This window comes from Mirounga leonina, unplaced genomic scaffold, assembly GCF_011800145.1.
Source record: "Mirounga leonina isolate KUSES-001 unplaced genomic scaffold, KU_Mleo_1.0 Mir_150, whole genome shotgun sequence".
Classification (NCBI taxonomy): Eukaryota; Metazoa; Chordata; class Mammalia; order Carnivora; family Phocidae; genus Mirounga; species Mirounga leonina.
The window spans coordinates 35,062,927-35,079,730 of NW_023270374.1; the positions used below are offsets into that span (position 1 = coordinate 35,062,927).

At 52.1% G+C, this 16,804-nt stretch overlaps 1 protein-coding gene across 3 annotated transcripts; it reads right to left on the bottom strand.

The window, feature by feature from the left end:
• Positions 1 to 552: 552 nt before the first annotated feature.
• On the bottom strand, positions 553 to 15,944 carry TOMM34 (translocase of outer mitochondrial membrane 34). Of its 3 annotated transcripts, none has more exons than XM_035006392.1 (8): positions 15,710 to 15,944; positions 12,061 to 12,160; positions 10,797 to 10,949; positions 8,431 to 8,600; positions 5,581 to 5,728; positions 1,910 to 2,036; positions 1,608 to 1,723; positions 553 to 823 (listed from the first exon to the last, which is right to left on the bottom strand). In XM_035006392.1, exons 1-7 carry the CDS (start codon positions 15,834 to 15,836, stop codon positions 1,619 to 1,621), a joined length of 930 nt encoding a protein of 309 aa, XP_034862283.1. In that variant the 5' UTR covers positions 15,837 to 15,944; the 3' UTR covers positions 553 to 823; positions 1,608 to 1,618. The 3 variants fall into 3 exon arrangements, with proteins under 3 accessions (XP_034862283.1, XP_034862284.1, XP_034862282.1); XM_035006393.1 differs by lacking the exon at positions 553 to 823 and adding an exon at positions 14,762 to 15,043 and having other exon boundaries at positions 825 to 1,723; positions 15,710 to 15,771; XM_035006391.1 differs by lacking the exon at positions 553 to 823 and having other exon boundaries at positions 825 to 1,723.
• Between the last annotated feature and the right edge of the window lie 860 nt (positions 15,945 to 16,804).

The following is a 16,804-nucleotide window of genomic DNA, read 5'->3' on the forward strand; positions in this document are numbered from 1 at the left end:
TCTGGTCCCTTGGCCACGCATATGGGTCTCTCTGTGAACCCTAAAATCTGCTTAGCTCAGAGGTCTGTGGACTCATCCTTCAGAGGTCAGAAGCTGTGCTACCAGCTGAATGGTGCTCAGCACTCCTGTGACAGCAAGCAGAGGGACAATGAAATCCCTCTGCTGTGTCTTAGAGTCCTCAAACTGCTCGCTGCTCCATTAAGGGGAAAACAATTTGGGCGCCCAGGGGGCTCCTTCGGTTAAGCATTTGCCTTTGGCTCAGGTCATGATCCCGGGGTCCTGGGATCGACTCGGGCTCCCTGCTCTGCAGGGAGTCTGCTTCTCTCTCTGCCCTTCCTCCCACTTGTTCTCTCAAATAAAAAAAATTGCCCCCCCCCCCCCCTTTTTTTTAACTGGGACACAGCCCAGGAAAGCACTTTCTGGTCCCGGTCCTCACCCTCTCCTCCCAGCTGAGGCCTTTACAAAGGAACTGGGACTGCTGGGACTGCCTTTCTGCCCTCTTCCCCAGTTAAACTCTCACGTTAGAACTCAATGCAAGCTTTACCTCCTCAGGGACCCCTTGCCCCCCAAGTCGGGGAGAAGCGCCACACGATGGCTCCTCTAAGATGCGCAGGCTGCAGTCTGCTGCTGGGGTTCTCGGCCTCAGCCATCCGAGAGCAGGGACCGTGTCGGTTACCGTGCTTTCCCCCGCACTGTACACACAGCCTGACCCACGCACACAGTCCGGGAAGTCTGGTCGACGAGTGCGCAAGTGCTCAACACGCTGTAGCTCTTTGTTCCTGCAAAGTTCCAAGCACGAAGTGTACGGAAGTACGGCAGGCATCTACGTACCAGAAAGATGTTTAATGCAATAGCTTGGATACACAGTTCAACAAAATCAGTCCATTTAGTTCAAATTAACTTCGCGTGACAAAGAACCAAGAAGCTTGGAGGGGGCCACTGTTGAGGTCAAAAGATGGTCCCTGCCCAGAGTGGAAGGACACAGACTTCAAGGCCTTTTCTCTCCATCCCACCTTTAGGAGCGGCCACACCTCCGGACTCTTAAAACCGCTCAGGCACCTCCCCGCAGGAGGGGGTAGCAGCCCAGAGCTACAGACAAGGCCACCTGCGGGTCAGGATTCTGTGTCCCTACCAGAGGAGGGCCCAGCCAAAAGGCACTGGAGCTCAGAACACCAGGAGCTCTGGGACGGACAGGGTGGGGATGGCAGCCCTGGAGAACCAGCTCAACAGGCTGCTTTGGGCTCTAGTTTACCCCTCCCCACCTCCCGACCCCCGCGCTCACTTTGCTCAGATGAACCACAGTGAGATGGGTCTGGGGAAGCTAGGAGGGCAGCCGTGGGGAGCATGCTTGGGGCAGGGTCGGAGCCAAGTGCTCTGCTAGCTGTCCGGGGCAGGCGGCAGTGGGGACCGTTCCAGCAGAACACCATCTGGGGGTTTTTTGTTTTGTTTTTTCTTTTTACTACTCTGAGCTTAATTCTGAACAAAGCAAAGCCTCTTAAGGGGTGGGAAGCCAGCACGTCTGAGTGGCCTCAGAGCTCGCTCGGGGGCATGCTGGGTCCCAGGAGCAGGCACAGAGGAGGGAGCTCGGGCAGAGGCTTCCCGCTAACCTTCTGGGTCTTTAGTTTAAACTCTGCTTAACTTCCTGCTGCAGCCTCCGGGCAGGGCCGTTCCTGGGCTCAAGCTGCAGGAGACTGCTGATGTCTGCCAAGCTGGATTTGTAGTCCTGAGAGGAGAGAGAAGGGGCTGAGAACGGAGACCTGACTGAGGTGGGCCGGGGCTGCCAAGGCCCACAGGGTCTCGAACCCCAGCCTGCGGGCCTGCCCTGAGCCACCGCGGGGGCTGCCCTGGGGGCGTGGGGCCACCACAGGCACAGGCGTCTCAGCTGGTGCCTTTCGGTCAGGCTCTTTACCTTGAGTGCCTTGTAGGCTTGCGCTCGTCTGTACAACGCCTTCACGTTCTTTCCATCCCGCCGGAGGGCCTCCGTGCAGTCCCTCACCGCTTCCTTGTACTGCTTCAGGGCCAGATGGCAGAGCGCTCTGCCGGGAAAGGCCGTCGGGAGGGTCCGGTCACTGCTCAGCGGCCGCCCACCAGCCGAGCAGTGACCTGGGAGGCGGCAGACACCGCTCGGGGCCGGTGGCCGTGCGGCTTCCTCACCCTCGCGGTGCGGGGGGGCGAGGGGACCGGCGCCAGCACCAGGGCTGCCGTGGGGCGGACGCTCCACGTCCCGGCCGTCCTGGCCATGGGGCCTGTCCCTTGGGCTGCCTCCCGCTCCCAGCCTGCGCTCTTTTGCTCCTGAACCCCGCCCGCCCCGCCCGCCCCGCCCCCGACGGATTGAGAAGTCCTCTACCGTAAGTACTGGACCCTGAGCACACGCACGCGGACACGTCAGCGGGCAGGTGCAGGGTCTGCGGCTCACTCTGAAATGCGCCCAAACCAAGCGGCACCGGTCAGTGGCTCCGTGCGATAGAGCAAACGTAGCAAAATGTTAACGGGGAATTTGGGTCGTAGGTGTGAGTGTCCAACGTACAATTCTTTCAACTTACACCGTGAAAACTTTCATAATCATGGGGAAAAAATAGCCGCATATATCCATACAACAAAATGTTCTGCATCGACGGGGAAAAAAGTGTGTACATCTTCCCCATTCTTTTCTCCGGAGATGGCCACTAAGAACAGGTGTGTCTTGGCTCTCCTTCTGTAACTCCACCCACTCTACCTCACCATTCCCGATGGGAGCACTATTCACTCAGTTGGATGAACCACAACTTATTTTGCCAATTCCTTATCTGGAGATATTTTTCATTGCTTCCGGTTTGCTAATACAAGATGCTGCCATGAGCATCCTTGTGCATAAAACTCAGGATGCCTACTGGGAGGAACGGATGGGTCAGCAGATACGTGCATTTATAATCGTGACTATTATTGCCAAAATACTCTGCAAAGGAGCTGCTCTCTGAGGCGCTATCAGTAACTGTCTATTTTCCTGTAACTGTACTAACCCTGGGGTCAATCTTTAACTTCAGTCAATAATGGAAGAAAACAAAGTCCATTTTAATGTAGTTGCTTTAAATATGGGCAAAGCTCAGTATCTTTACATAAGGCTTTTTAACGTCATGAAATCAAATTTACCTTTCCTTTAACGACCTCTCTGGTCCCTATCCCCCACCACCCCACAACAATTTTATTTTAATACTTTCCCCACTGCAAGATAATTAACCCATGCATTCTTCTACAACTTGGTGGTTTTATTTTCTACATTTGAAACTGTGATCCACTTAGAATTTACTTTAAAATACAGAGTGAGGTAGGGATTCAGGTTCATTTTTAATTTTAAATGAGACTCTTCTGAAGGTCCATTCAGGGCAAGCTGTAGGTGCTGGGCACCCGAGTGATATCCCCACTCAGGTACCAACTGCACAGAGAGAAGGGAAGGAAGCCAAAGATGATGAGCTGGTACACAGAGCTGCATAGGCACAAGGCGGAGCATTAAAATGGCATCCAGGATGTGGTATAATTTCAGCCACAATGGATGGAAAATTCAGTTTTGTGTCGAGTTATCCGTCCTCAAAATTAAATTTATAAATTCAATGTAACCACAACCAAAAGCCCACCAAGATACTTTTTGGAGTCTGTCAAAATGATCCGAAGGTTTAGCTAGAAGAACAAACCTGGGAAAATAGCCAGTGATGCTCTGATTAAGAACAAGGAGAAGACCAGCCCTACAAGATAGTATAAAGCACTAATAATTAAAAGTGTGGCACAGGGGCGCCTGGGTGGCTCAGTCATTAAGCATCTGCCTTCGGCTCAGGTCACGATCCCAGGGTCCTGGGATCGAGCCCCGCATCGGGCTCCCTGCTCTGTGGGAGGCCTGCTTCTCCCTCTCCCACTCCCCCTGCTTGTGTTCCCTCTTTGTCTGTCAAATAAATAAATAAAAGCTAAAAAAAACCTGTGGCAAAAACATACTTGTATGAAAAATTGTATTTAAACAAAACAAAGCATTGTCTTGAATGTATTAAAAATCCAGGAAAACAGGCTAATAGAGGTCTCTCTCAGTATGAAGCAAGTGAGTCCAGAGGGCCCAGAGATGGGGGCGTCAAAATGCTGCAGCAGAAACCTAGAACAAACGGGCAACAGCCCTTCCTTCGGTGAGCCTGGCAGACTGAGGCATCCCTGGTCCAATCAGCCAGTAAAACCACAGGTCTCAAATTCGAAAATCCACGCTTTAAAACAAAAAGTTCTCTTTTGAACTTATTGGACAGCAAAACCTGACCTGCACAGGCCTGAGGTTACATGGAATTTCCCCGTGTTTCAGGCAGAAATGTTAACAATGAACTTCAGCCACTGCCCAGACCCTGTGGGAGTATTATGTGATCCAATATACAGACCAGATTACCTTACTCAGATCTGGAACACATTTTATCCCAAGAATTTTGGATAGGGAATGGCAAGACTATAGTAGATCCAAGATTTTTGAACTCAAGAGTAGTTATGTGTATGTTAGCAGGGCGGGAGAAACAATTTATAATATTTTGGGTAGTAAATCTTTTATAAGCAAGATCTGGATCAGATAAGGTCCCTTGCTGAATGTTTCAAGCTTCTGACAGTAAAACTGATAGAAAGACCTCATCGGAGCCAGGTTGCAAGTCTGTCTCCGCCACTTACTGGCCGGTGAGCAGAGGTAAAGCCCTTCTGGCTCTGAGCTTCTGATTTCTTGACTTTAAAAGGGCAAGACCACCTACCACCAGCACGCCCGAGTGTGTTGCAAAACCGTGACTCCCACCCAATAAAGGAATAGTGACCCCACTGTCGGTGGAAGAAACCGGCATTCACGTCCAGCAGCTCGTGGCGCGGGGTGTTCAGCTGCGCCACAGGTCACACCCTTCAGGCTAGACGGGACCATCTCTCGCTCCCGGGCCAGGCGATAGTTAGTCCACACCCTGGGTTCTGTCCTGGTGCTGAGACGGTGCCAAGCCTTCTAACAGGAGGGTCCGGGGAACCCGTGGGGCTGGGGCAAAGGGGGAGGGCTGCGAGACACACGTTGAGGCTGTGTTTGTACAAGCACACTGCTCTTACTTATGGAGTGTGCTCCTCTGGAAGGTTCATGAAAACCTGAGGGGGAGGGAGGCTGACAGAGCCCAGGCTCCATGTTGGCATCGCTCAGTTTCTTTCCTTTTCTTTTTTTTTAATAAGAGTTTTATTTATTTATTTAACAGAGAGAGAGCACAAGCAGGTGGTGTAGCAAGCAGAGGGAGAGGGAGAAGACTCCCCGCCGAGCAAGGAGCCTGATGCGGGGCTCGATCCCAGGACCCTGGGACCACGACCCGAGCCGAAGGCAGTCGCCCAACCGAGCCTCCCAGGCGCCCCGGCATCGCCCAGTGTCTATTCCTTTAAGAGAGCAAATGCCACTGGCCACACCTGCCTCACGGGGACCAAAACAACTGGGAATGCCTATCTCGAGCTGCGACACACTGACACACTGACTAAGCGCTAGGAATGAAGAGCCCGCCCCAGTCCGAGAGAAGACTACGGACAGCAGCCGACGTCCTGAAATCCCCCAGGCCAGCGGCTGGTGGCAGATACCTGTTGCTGTATGTGGCGGACTCCATGTCACTAAAGGAGAGGCTTTCACTGTACTTCTCAATAGCTTTCTTATGGTTTCCCTTCTTTACAAGCTCATTGCCTTCTTCCTTCAGAACTCTGGCTCTCTCCACATCCCCAGCAGAAGACACTAGATGCAAATTCAGAAGAGGAAAAAGCCATGGAGCGGGTGCCCGAGATCCACGAGGCCTCGCCGGCATCGGCTGTCCCGCGTCGTCTGCGGCCTTCTCCCCCCGCCCCGAGACTCCCTACACTGCTCGGAAGCAGCCTCCCGGGGGGAAGGAGCCCCCCTCACAGGGCTTCTGGGAAATTCAACAGGTTTTCAGTCAGAAGAGGTTGGGGAGTCCTGATGGAAACACACACAGACATGCACGTAAGAACAGATACGTGGTAAAGAGCAAGCTGGGTTCTAGCCCCAGCACTGCCCCTTAGTAGCCGGGGACCTCGGGCGACCTGCCTAAGTCTCTGGCACCTCAGTTTCTCTGTACGCTGGGCCATCAGCTACCCCACCCAGGGCTAGTGTCAGGACAAAACCTGAGAGTACACCACAAAGTGAGGAACACCCTATAAACTTAAAGCAGGAGAATAAAAAAAGTATTTCAATAAGCAAGCATCTCAGAAAGAAAGGGTGTAGCTCCCGGGCTTGCAGAAGAGCCCACCGTTCCCCGTCTCTGCTTGGTCTGAGCCTGCACCTTCCCTCGCCTACCCCTCGCCGCGTGGCCCCAGCCTTGACGGACAGAGACACGAGGTGAAATCCGGGCTGCTCGCCGGGCCCTCAGGCCCTTCACTGCGCAGCCGCAACTCAATGCTCCAGCCCCAGCTCCCAGATCACCGGGTTTCTTTAATTTTTAAAAAACTCTATAAGATCCTGAATATTTGCAACATGGGTAAGGTTTTAGGAACAAAACTAACACCCTTGAACTCATCCCTCACCTTAAGAAATAGAACACTTACTAAGACCTTTAAAGCCCTGTGGGGCCCCCCTCCCCAAGTCAATCCACCCCTGGAGGAAACCGTGATCCCCAATCCTGTGCTTCCTTCCCCCTTTTTTTTCTTGGTAGCTTAACTATATACGATAGTTCCTACAAACCGTTTGCTGTTCATTTTGTTTTTAAATCTCGTATAAAAGAATAAATAATTCAAGTATTCCTCAGATTCGGCCGTACTGATGCAGATCCCTGTAGTTCGTTCGCACTGCTGTGCTACGGCTCGTTCATCCCTTCTACTGAGAGCCCTGCGCTGTTTCCGGTTCTGTTGTTTGCTCTTGCAAACACCCTGCTGTGAACCTTCCTGCGCGTCTCCTGGGGGGGCTGCGGCGTCCACACCCCTTCGGCTTTGCCCCAGCTCTCCACACACCAGCCGCAGGCGCGCGGATGGACTCCCACTGCTCCCCAGTGATACCCACTGCACTGCATTCTCTAGCTCTCTCCACCGTCCCTGCCACAGATGCCCTTCCCTCCCCTTGCCCAGCTGAAGACCGCCCCCCTCAGCCCCCGCAATGTCCAGCTCAACCTGTCACCTCCTCCGGGAGCCTTTCCCCGACTCCTCCAAGTGCACGCGTGTTGGTGCCCGTTTCAAACTCCCCAAACACTAAAGGCCCTGTGTCACGCCGTTCGGCACAGAGCTGGAAAACAGATGGCTCGGTGACTCTGAAAGAATGAAATACTTGGTAGGTGCCCTGAAGCCATTTTCGTTAGCGCCCCACATTTCCATTCTGGAGAAGAGTCGGGGGACACTTGCCAGGTTCCCACAAACCAGTGAATGTGACCCACGGCCAGACACGTTCCCTCCCAGGAAGGGGGGGGGGGTGACCCTGCCCTCCACTACCACCCACGGCAGGCTCCAGCCTTCAGACCTGCTGCATCTCCGCCCCTCAACACCTAGCTCACTGGGCCCAGCTAATTCCCTGGGGTGCCGGTGAACCGCTGCCTGAAGAACGGCCCCTCCATTTTACACGGTCAAGGTGAACAGTCTCCTGTTTTGGGGCTACCTGGCTTTGATCGCCCCTCCCTATTCCACCTCCAGGGCCTCACGTGGTGTGTGTGTTCCTGGGGAAGCATCACCCTCTCGCTATGAAGGTGGGGGCAGATGGCTTAGGACAGAGGTCATCACAAAATTTCAGCCCCTGGTCCCAGTGACCAGTTCCCAGAGAATGGCCTGTGACCAAACAGGCCAGAATACACCGAGACAGTGTATTTAAAGGGATTTAAAGGAAAGAAACCCTTTCTTAGGGAGCTCTCAGAAGAAAATCACCTCTTTCTCTTCCTCTGGGCCATGAGGCATGGCCTAAGGGGACGAAGCCAGGAACTACTTTATAGCTGTTTTACCACTGGGAGGGAAGACTGCCCCAAGACAAAGCAGACACACCAGAGAAGAGAGCTGAGAGGAGTACTGAGGAATGGAGTCCGAGTCTGATAATGTAGTGAGCTGCTGGAGCAAACCTTGCCTGAACCTGACGCGGAACTTTCAGTTACATGAGCCAATACGTTCTCTTTGTTATTTTTACCAAAGTGTTGAGTTTTCTAAACCATCCTAGCTCATCCATCCCCACTGCTGCCAGAGAAAAGAGAAGGGAACTAAAGCTGTATACCTCTGAGCCACACTGAGCGTCCAACGTGCCTTCTCTATCTCTGAATCCAGACAGCAGTGGGAGGACTTTCGCATCTCAATTCTATCGAGGATAGAATTGAGAAGACTCTAAGAGGTGAAGACTTTTTGTTTCACCATAATTTTTAGAGCTCAGCTTAAGCAAGGCCAATTTTTACAGGATGACTCTAAAGGAAGTGGCCACAGGGAGACTGTTAACACTCTGGGCAGGAAGTCACAGCTTACCTCTGCCCTTGGAAGTTGTGGTTTCTCTGAATTTTCTCTTAGCCTTCTCTTTGTGGTACTCCAAAGGCACGGAATCCCACCTCTTCTGAGCTGTGACAGGCACCAAGGGGACAGCGGGCAGCTTCAGGCGCCACTCGGGCCCCAGCGAGTCCATGAGAGCTCTGGTCATTCTGGAAAGGCAGACAGAATTACAGGGAGGTTTCCAGCTGGGTCAAGAAGATACTCCCCCTCTCATAAATCCAGAGGGGGTAGAGAGAGCCACCATCCCTCTACAACCTTCTGACACACAGCAGGAAAGGAACAGATGTCTGCCACCATGACACTCGTGCCCCACCTGGCCGTCACTTGGCCACACTCTGTTAAGCCCGAAGTGGGGATGGCTGCTTGTTAAGGGTACTTAAACCTTACCCCCAAAGGACCACACATGCCCCCAAGGAAGGATCACATATCTTATATTTTCTCAGTGGATCTATTAAAAGGCCAGGCAAGCACCTGACCTTTGATCAATGCTCAGAGATCTTTATAAAATACAAATCCTGTGTCATTCTCAAATTTTGAACTCCTCCAGCGGTTCCCACTTCCCTAGGCTGACAGGGCCCGAGATCTGGTGTGCCCCCCGCCCCCGCTCCACTTTTACCGGGAGCCGCATTCCCTCTTGATCCGTATGTTCCAGCCTTTGCCCATGCTTTTCCCTCTACCTGGAATGATCTCTTCACTCTCCACCCCCCCCCCCTTCTGGGCCCAGCTAACTTGCTTCAAATGTTGCTCAGGGACCACGTCCGTTTGGCTAAGAAATCTCCAGCACCTAGCACATCACCTGATACCCGCCCGGGCCCAGTAAGCATGTGCTCGATCAGTGAATAAAGCCAACTGTATGCTTTTTCTGCCCCAACCACGGTGCTCCGTGCGACTAGAAGGACGGCGTCCCAGGTGGCGATCACTACAAACTCACCGCCTCTGACTAAGCCCTCACAGCTGTTTTTCTGACTGGCACAGCTATTTCAAACCTCTACCCTCCTCAGCCCGGCTCCCTTACCCTCCTCCTTTTTCAGGGCAAACTTCCAGGTCCCACAAATGCAAACCCACCTGCGTGGGCACTGAATCCTTCCTAGGTCTCTCCTGTCACAGATGAAGAAGTGACGAGGCCAGTCTCTCTGCCTCAGCTCTGGGTCTCTCCTCGTCCTGCCTCTGTCAGGAACCACCACCAGCAGCTCTCCTCTAGCTTCAGCCTTTCTCTCTACCGACTCCAGGTGGCCGCACTGAACCGTTTCCTCACTTAGTAAGACCCCCCTGGAGACCCCACTCTGCCATCGCAGCTGGACTCCTCTGCCTCTTCACGGCCAGGCTTCTTGAACCCCCTGCCACCCGGGCTTCTGACCCGCTGCATGCTTCCGTCACAACCACCAGTAACTCTCTTTCTTAAACTCAGAAGTCCACTAACTCATCGCAACACCTGATGGGAGTGAGGTTTTCATTCTTCTGGAAATACTTCTTCCCTAAAGGCTCCGAATTTCCTCCTCCCCTCTGGCCGCTGTTCCCCCGAAGTCCCTCAAATGTTGCAGTTTTCTAAGCACCATCCTCTTCCCCTGGCTCACTTGTTGTGGGGGTCTTTTTTTCCTCCCACAACCTCAACCCACCTCTATGCTGATGACCTTCGAATCCATAGGTCTGCCTTGTATTTGTCTCTTTTTGCTCCAAAACCCACGTAAATACCAACCACTGTCCTCATGTCTCTCGTCTCATGGTCCCCTCCAACTCAACATGTCAGCCACCAGGATGTTTCTCCTATTTTTCCCTTCTCACCACCCCCAACACCCAGATTCATCAAACTACTACCTAACTGTCCCCAGAACTGGTCCCACTGTCCTCTTTCCAGCATCTCCACCATCTGAGTTCCCGCCCAGCCCTTCCGACTCTGCTCTCTCTCCTTCACGTCATCCTGCAACACGGCAGCCAGTGAGCCTGATGGCGCCTGATGAGCCTCGTGAAGGGGTCACAGTACCACAGGCCGACGCGTCCCTGCAAACACCAGCCTATAGCCTCGTGTCCCGGCTGCCTGCACCTGTGTCCCACTCTCCCCGCTCTAGTTAGGTCTGTGGAGCAAGTGGGGTCTTCCCCAGGACACCTGGAACAATCCCTTACACAGAGCTCAATACCTTATTACCCCAGTAAGGAATCGGGAGCAGCTGGGCCATCGATCCATCAGTCCCCTCACTCTGACCCCTCAGGCCCCTGCTAACCACAACAGCGGACTGTCCTCCTGCACTTTCCCCACGTGCTCAGTAGGCCTCGGGGGACCCCCAAGAGATGACCAAAGCCATGGTCCCGAGTGAGTCCAGAGAGACCGTCTGCAGAGTCAGGCTCACCGGCTGATGCCGTCCAGGGCCGACGCCACACGGTCATCAATCTGCAGCACGGTCCTGTAGTCCACATAGGCCAGAGGGTACTTCTCCAGGGCCTCGTAGGCCGATGCCCGCCGCAGCAGGGGCTTCATGCTGAAGGGCATCAGGGCCAGTGCTCTAGAGCCAGAAGAAGAAATGTCACCAGCTGCTGAGTCACCCCCCGCCCCGCCCCCCGCAGCTCCTTCTAGGAAGCGTCATCCACAGCATTCAGTGTACAGGTCATATCTGGCACAGAGACGCTGCTAAAAATGTCAGGCCTTAGCAGAGGGACTTTCTATCTTCGACCAAAGTGGAGAAGGTACGATGAGCAGAAAACCACTAAGACTGTGAAATCTGTGTGCTCGTGCACCAATTTTCGAGTCGCAACCCCCCCAGATCAAGAACAAGCGCCTGTAGCTTTCATTCTTCCATGTGTTTCTACAGAGTCCGACCCGGTGGGAGAAATAGGCTCCGCAGTCAGATGGAGTGGTGTTTGAATTCTACCTCTGCCACCAGCCACGGGACCCCAGGCAGATCACCTTACGGCCTCAATTGGCTGCAACCCACTTCTAGCCTGGGCGGGATGGTAAACTTACCCCGCAGGGCGGTCATGAGCCCTCCGCGGAGGAAACCTAGCACGGGCCTGGTACGGAGCCACTGAGCACAGGCCCCACGAGCCCGCTCCCCTCTCCTCCTCCCTCAGCTACCACCAGGGCACAAACCTAAGGTGACACTGCAGACGTGTGTCAGCTCAGTGAGGAGGAGAGAAGGCGGTGTCAGACTGGCTTGCAGAAGAAAGAAGTATGACAAACCGTAGAACACCTGTTACAACAGGTCATCGATGGATAACTTCTTCTCCTTGCTTGTTTTGCGGCAATTCACTAACCTCGGTCCCTCTTTCTTTCCCTCTCACACACGTCCACCCCAGAAAACACCGGGGCGAGCCAGTCACTAGCCTGCAACTCACCCTCATCCTCAGGTCCCCGATCTTACAAGGCCCATAAGGCCCACCTCTAAGTCCCCACCTGACTCCTGCTCTTTTGGCAGACTCCAAAGACACAAGTCAGGGGCCGTAAGCACCAAGTAGAGCCTCCTATCCTCAGTGAGCTGGTGACACTTAGGGACACGTCCTCATTATCTGACACAGCTGTTAACTGCTGGGATTGACCCCAAGAAGAGAACAGGCCAGATGAACACAGCTTCCCCTCCGGAGACCCTGAGGCCCCGGAGGTCGCCCCCGCCCACTTACGAAGTGCAGTCTTTGATGCAGTCCCTGCAGTTGCCATCCTTCAAGTGGCAGGCTGCACGGTTAGAGAAGAGGATACTTTCTTCTTCGGGGTTCGAACAACCTGGCCAGGGGGAAGCAGAAAGTACGAGATTAACAGGGTGGGAAATGGATGCCCCGGCACTCTGGGGTGTATTTCATACCCGGAGCTCTCTGGGCTTCCCGCTCAGGCTCGTTGGGCTGCCAGGTTTGTCATTCTCACATGGGAGCGAGAGCAGCAAGCTTCCCGCCACTCACGGGGAACCAAACACCTTCTCCACTCACTCCAGCACTGAAGCTAGGACCAGGCAAAAAACAAAACATGAACCAGCTGGCTTCTGCTCAAGGAGATCCATGCTGTAACTATGTGTGTGTGTATGCGCGCGCACGTGTGTGAATTTTGTTACAAAAAGCATGTAAACCCAATTAAGAGGGGTTCCTGAAAAAGGAAAAGAAAAATGTGATAAGGAGACTGAAGTCTCCTTCACTCTGAGAAAGAGACTAATCCTACCTGGTCAAATCAGAAAGGATTTTGCCAGGGAAGAGTCCTCTGGGTCTGGCAGGGCTATGCAGAACTTAATCAGAGGAAAGATTCAAGCGACCCAGTGTGGAGGAGAATTATCAGACACTTCTCTAAAGGCAAACCTTATCCTCAGGAATCACAAAAGCCCATGTCTTTTACTGTGTAGCCACAATGACTTTCAATTTTAAAAATAATTTTTCGGGGCACCTGGGTGGCTCAGTTGGTTAAGTGTCTGCCATCGGCTCAGGTCATGATCCCAGAGTCCCAGGATCGAGCCCTCGTCGGGCTCACCACTCAGCAGGGAGTTGGCTTCTCCCTCTGACACTCGCCCCTCCCGTGCTCTCCTCTCACTCTCTCAAATAGATAACTAAAATCTTTAAAAAAGTAATTTTTCAACCACTTCATACCCACTAGCATAAGCCATAATGGAAAGCAAACAAACAAAACACCCCGAAAATTATTAAGTGTTGACTCCGTAATTCCACTCCTGGGTATATACCCCAAAGAAGTAAAACAGACTCTCTTCTGAAAATTACAAAACATTTAGAAAACAGTAAAACAGATGCTTGACATCCATCATTGGACTTGGCATACATTGTATTTGTTTCCAACCTTTTTCATTTTCGAGATGGCTAAAGTTCCACTCATCCTCACCCTTTTCCCTTTGCTTCCTGCCCAGACCTCCTGATGTCAGCACAGTCTTGAAGCTGGTAGGTAACATCCTCCCGTATGCATGTCTGCCCACTTCTATTACATATGCATTCACAGGGAAGAGAATATACCATTTTATATCTTTCAAAGCTTTCCGAAACTAAGTGGCACCCTACTCCCTATCCTTCCGCAACTTACTCTTTTTTCACTAAGTATGTTACCATACCATTGAGGCATGATGGCGTTCATTCAATATCAACATTAACAAACTAATAAAATAAGAACTTTCCCCCTTATTTTGCCAGGCCCTGAGTGAGACATCAAAGTACAGGAAAAAAGTAAAATATATCCTTGCCCTTGAGGAACAAGCACAAGTACTCAAAACTCGTAGTCCATATCAAGTCTCAAGTAGCAGAGGTGCGGTGGGAAGGGCAGCAGAGGAACTGAGGATCCTGCCCGTGAGCCCGCACGAGTCACTCAATCCCTCTGATCGCGTGTGCTCCCCTATCACATAAACATATCACTTCACAGACTTGCTGGAACGGTTCATTTTGTTAGCTTGTTCCCTGCCGTCCTTTCAAGGTCAGCAAAAGTGATCAGAGAAATCAAGGGATTTGCCCAGAAATCATCTGGAAAATTAACAGCAAGAGCAGAACCAAATGCTGTTCCCCTACTAAGTCTAGACCCCAGGCCAGCCCTTCTAAGGATCCAGAATAAATCCATACAAAAGCACATGCTTTTCCAGACCAGCTGGGGTAGGATGAAAGAAAAAGGCAGTAATATCAATATCTCAGATTCGTCAGTGACTTCATCAAGTGAGGCTGAGATGAGGAGGCGGGCCTAAAGAGGAGTGTTCTAGAAAAACAAGAGGGGGCAAAAGAGGGGCTTGAAATTGCAGAAGTTCAAATAAGACAGACTGGAATTTGGAGAGGATTTGGGGAGAAGCCTAGCAAAATGACTCAAAACTTGGACTTGCAAATCAGTCAGACGCGCATTCAAATCCTGCCTCTGATATGTCTTCATTGTATAACCCAGTGTAGACAAATTGAACTCTTCTGGACTCCTCGTCCATAAAGAGTCTTATCTGTAGGTTTGTAAGAAGATAAAAAAGAATGAGGTCTGTAGTGCCTAGCACACAGAAAAGCACTCAACAAATGCTAGCCAAGAAGAGAAGGCAAAGGGAAATAGGTACTACAGAAAATGAGGGCGCACGGGTAAGACACTTTGGAGGAGAGGTTTGGGGCAACGGGCTGATTAGAATGAGGCTTACCTCTTCTCCAAAGTGTCTTACCCAGGAGCTGGAGGCTGGGAGAACTGATAAAGGACATGGTGCTCCTCTTTTTAAAATAAAACTCCCCAGTAGCTTCCCATCAGGGAATAAAATCCAAACTCCCTACCACAGCCTACCGCGTAAAATGCCTACACAATAGGGCTCTGCCTATCTAACTGCCCTCAATACTTACAATTCCCCACTGGCTCACTATGGTCTGGCTCCTGCAACACCACGCTTACTCTGTCTGGGGGCCCGTGGAATGAACAGTTCCCTCCACCTGGAATGCTCAGCACCCAAAACTGTGTGCACTTGGCTTCTTCTCATCATTCAGATGTCACTTCAAAGGTCACTTCTTCTTCAAAGTTGTCCTTGACCTTCCACTCCAAAGGAGCTCCCCAGTCACCTCTCTTACCACATCACTGTATTTGTCTTCTTTGCAGCCCTGATCCTTATCAGACAGGCCTTGTTTACATCTGGATAAAGAAAGCGTGGTATATCCATACAATGGAAAATTATGCAGCCTTAAAAAAGAAGGAAAACATCTGTCACATTGCTACAACATGGATTATAATGTCCTCAGGACCATTACGCTAAGCGAAATCAGTCACAAAAGCGAAATACCGTATGACTTCACTTATCTCAACTATCTAAACTAGTCAAAATCATAGCTACACAAAGTAGAAGGGTGGAAACCAAGGGCTGAGGGGAGGGAAGGAAGATCAGTGTTTAGTGGGTACAGAGTTTCACTGCTGCAGATGAAAAAGTTCTAGCGATCTGTTGCACAACAACGTGAATGTACTTAATACTTCACTTAAAAAATGGTTAAGACGGTGAATTTAATGCTGTGGGGTTTTTTGGGTTTTTTTTACCGAGATAAAAAAATGTGATAAAACACCCATTAATATGGAAATATGTTTCTGATATGCCCGTAAGTGAAAAAGAACCAGTAATAAAACCGTATTACAATTTAAAAAAAGGGGGGGGGGCAGAGAGGGCCAAGGAAGTTTCTCGTAGGATGCCGAAGGGGGGAATGGGCGGGAAGGGTGCCCGGTGGGCCTGGTGAGCCAGCTGGCCGCGGGGAAATCAAGTCGCAAGCACCCCGGGCAGGAGCGAGGTCTGGGCGGCCGCGGCGGGGGACCCCGGAGGGAGTGGCCGGCCTGGCGGGGAAACGGCGGCCAGGGTCGTACCTTGCGCCTGCAGCATCCGCAGCGCGCGGCTGTAGAGCACCGTGGCCTCGGCGAACTGGCCGTTGCGGAAGCTCTGGTTGCCGGCGGCGCGGAGCCCGTCCACGGAGTCTGCGAGCTTGGGGCCCATCCCGGGCCGGGCCGGCGCACCGGGGGGCGCGTCCGTTACCGCGCGGAGGCGCGCGCAACAGCGTCCGAGCGGGAACACCGCCTGGCGAGGACGTGAGTGCGACGGCCAACCACCCCGGGAGGGGGCGGGACGCACGGGGCGGGGCCAGAGCTGCGCGCGCCAGGGGCCTTCTGCGCAGGCTCGGGTCGGGACTTACCTAGCGAGGCGCGTTAGGGTCCCTGGAGGTAGGTTGAGAACCTGGGGATGCTAAAACTCTGGGTGAAACAATGAAAGAGGCCGGGTCCCCGCTCGCGAGGGGCTTACATTCTGGTGGGAATCGACAGGCTGTTAACTCTGGAGCAAACGAAGACGATAATCTCATGTGATTAATGCTAGAAGAAAAACAAAACAGTGATGTAATGGAAAATGACCACATGGGGACTATTTTAGGTAAGGGGGGGTGGGGTGGGGTAGGCGTCTCTGGGTGACTAATTGAGCTGAAGAAGCCTGAGAAAATTTAGGGAGTGCTATTCCAGACCGAGAGATAGCAAGTGCAAAGGCACTGAGGCTGGAAACTAACTGGTACCTAGTGCTCTGTAGATGTCGATTTAATAAATGAATGCACTGATAGGTTCATGAGGATCTTTCGCTGAGGGAAACTTAAGCTTATCTTCAGCGTCCTTTGACTTAACTCTATGTCCCACTTGATGTGCCAGTGTTTTTAATTGCTTGTTGTCCCCTACGCACATGAAGCTGTTTCTCTTGCTTCCTGACCTTGGCTTATGTGCCCCTCTCCTGCAGTTCTTTTCCAAACACTTCCTCTTGCCTGATCCTGACTCCACCTATAATCAACTCAACCATCCTTTCTGAAAGCCTTTCTTGACTCCTCACGTCTTTCACCTTGTCCCTCCTCCGTTCCTATTGCTCCCAAGGTTTATCCCTCATTTAGCACTTATCACTCTGTGATTGTCAGTTTATAGTTTTTCTCA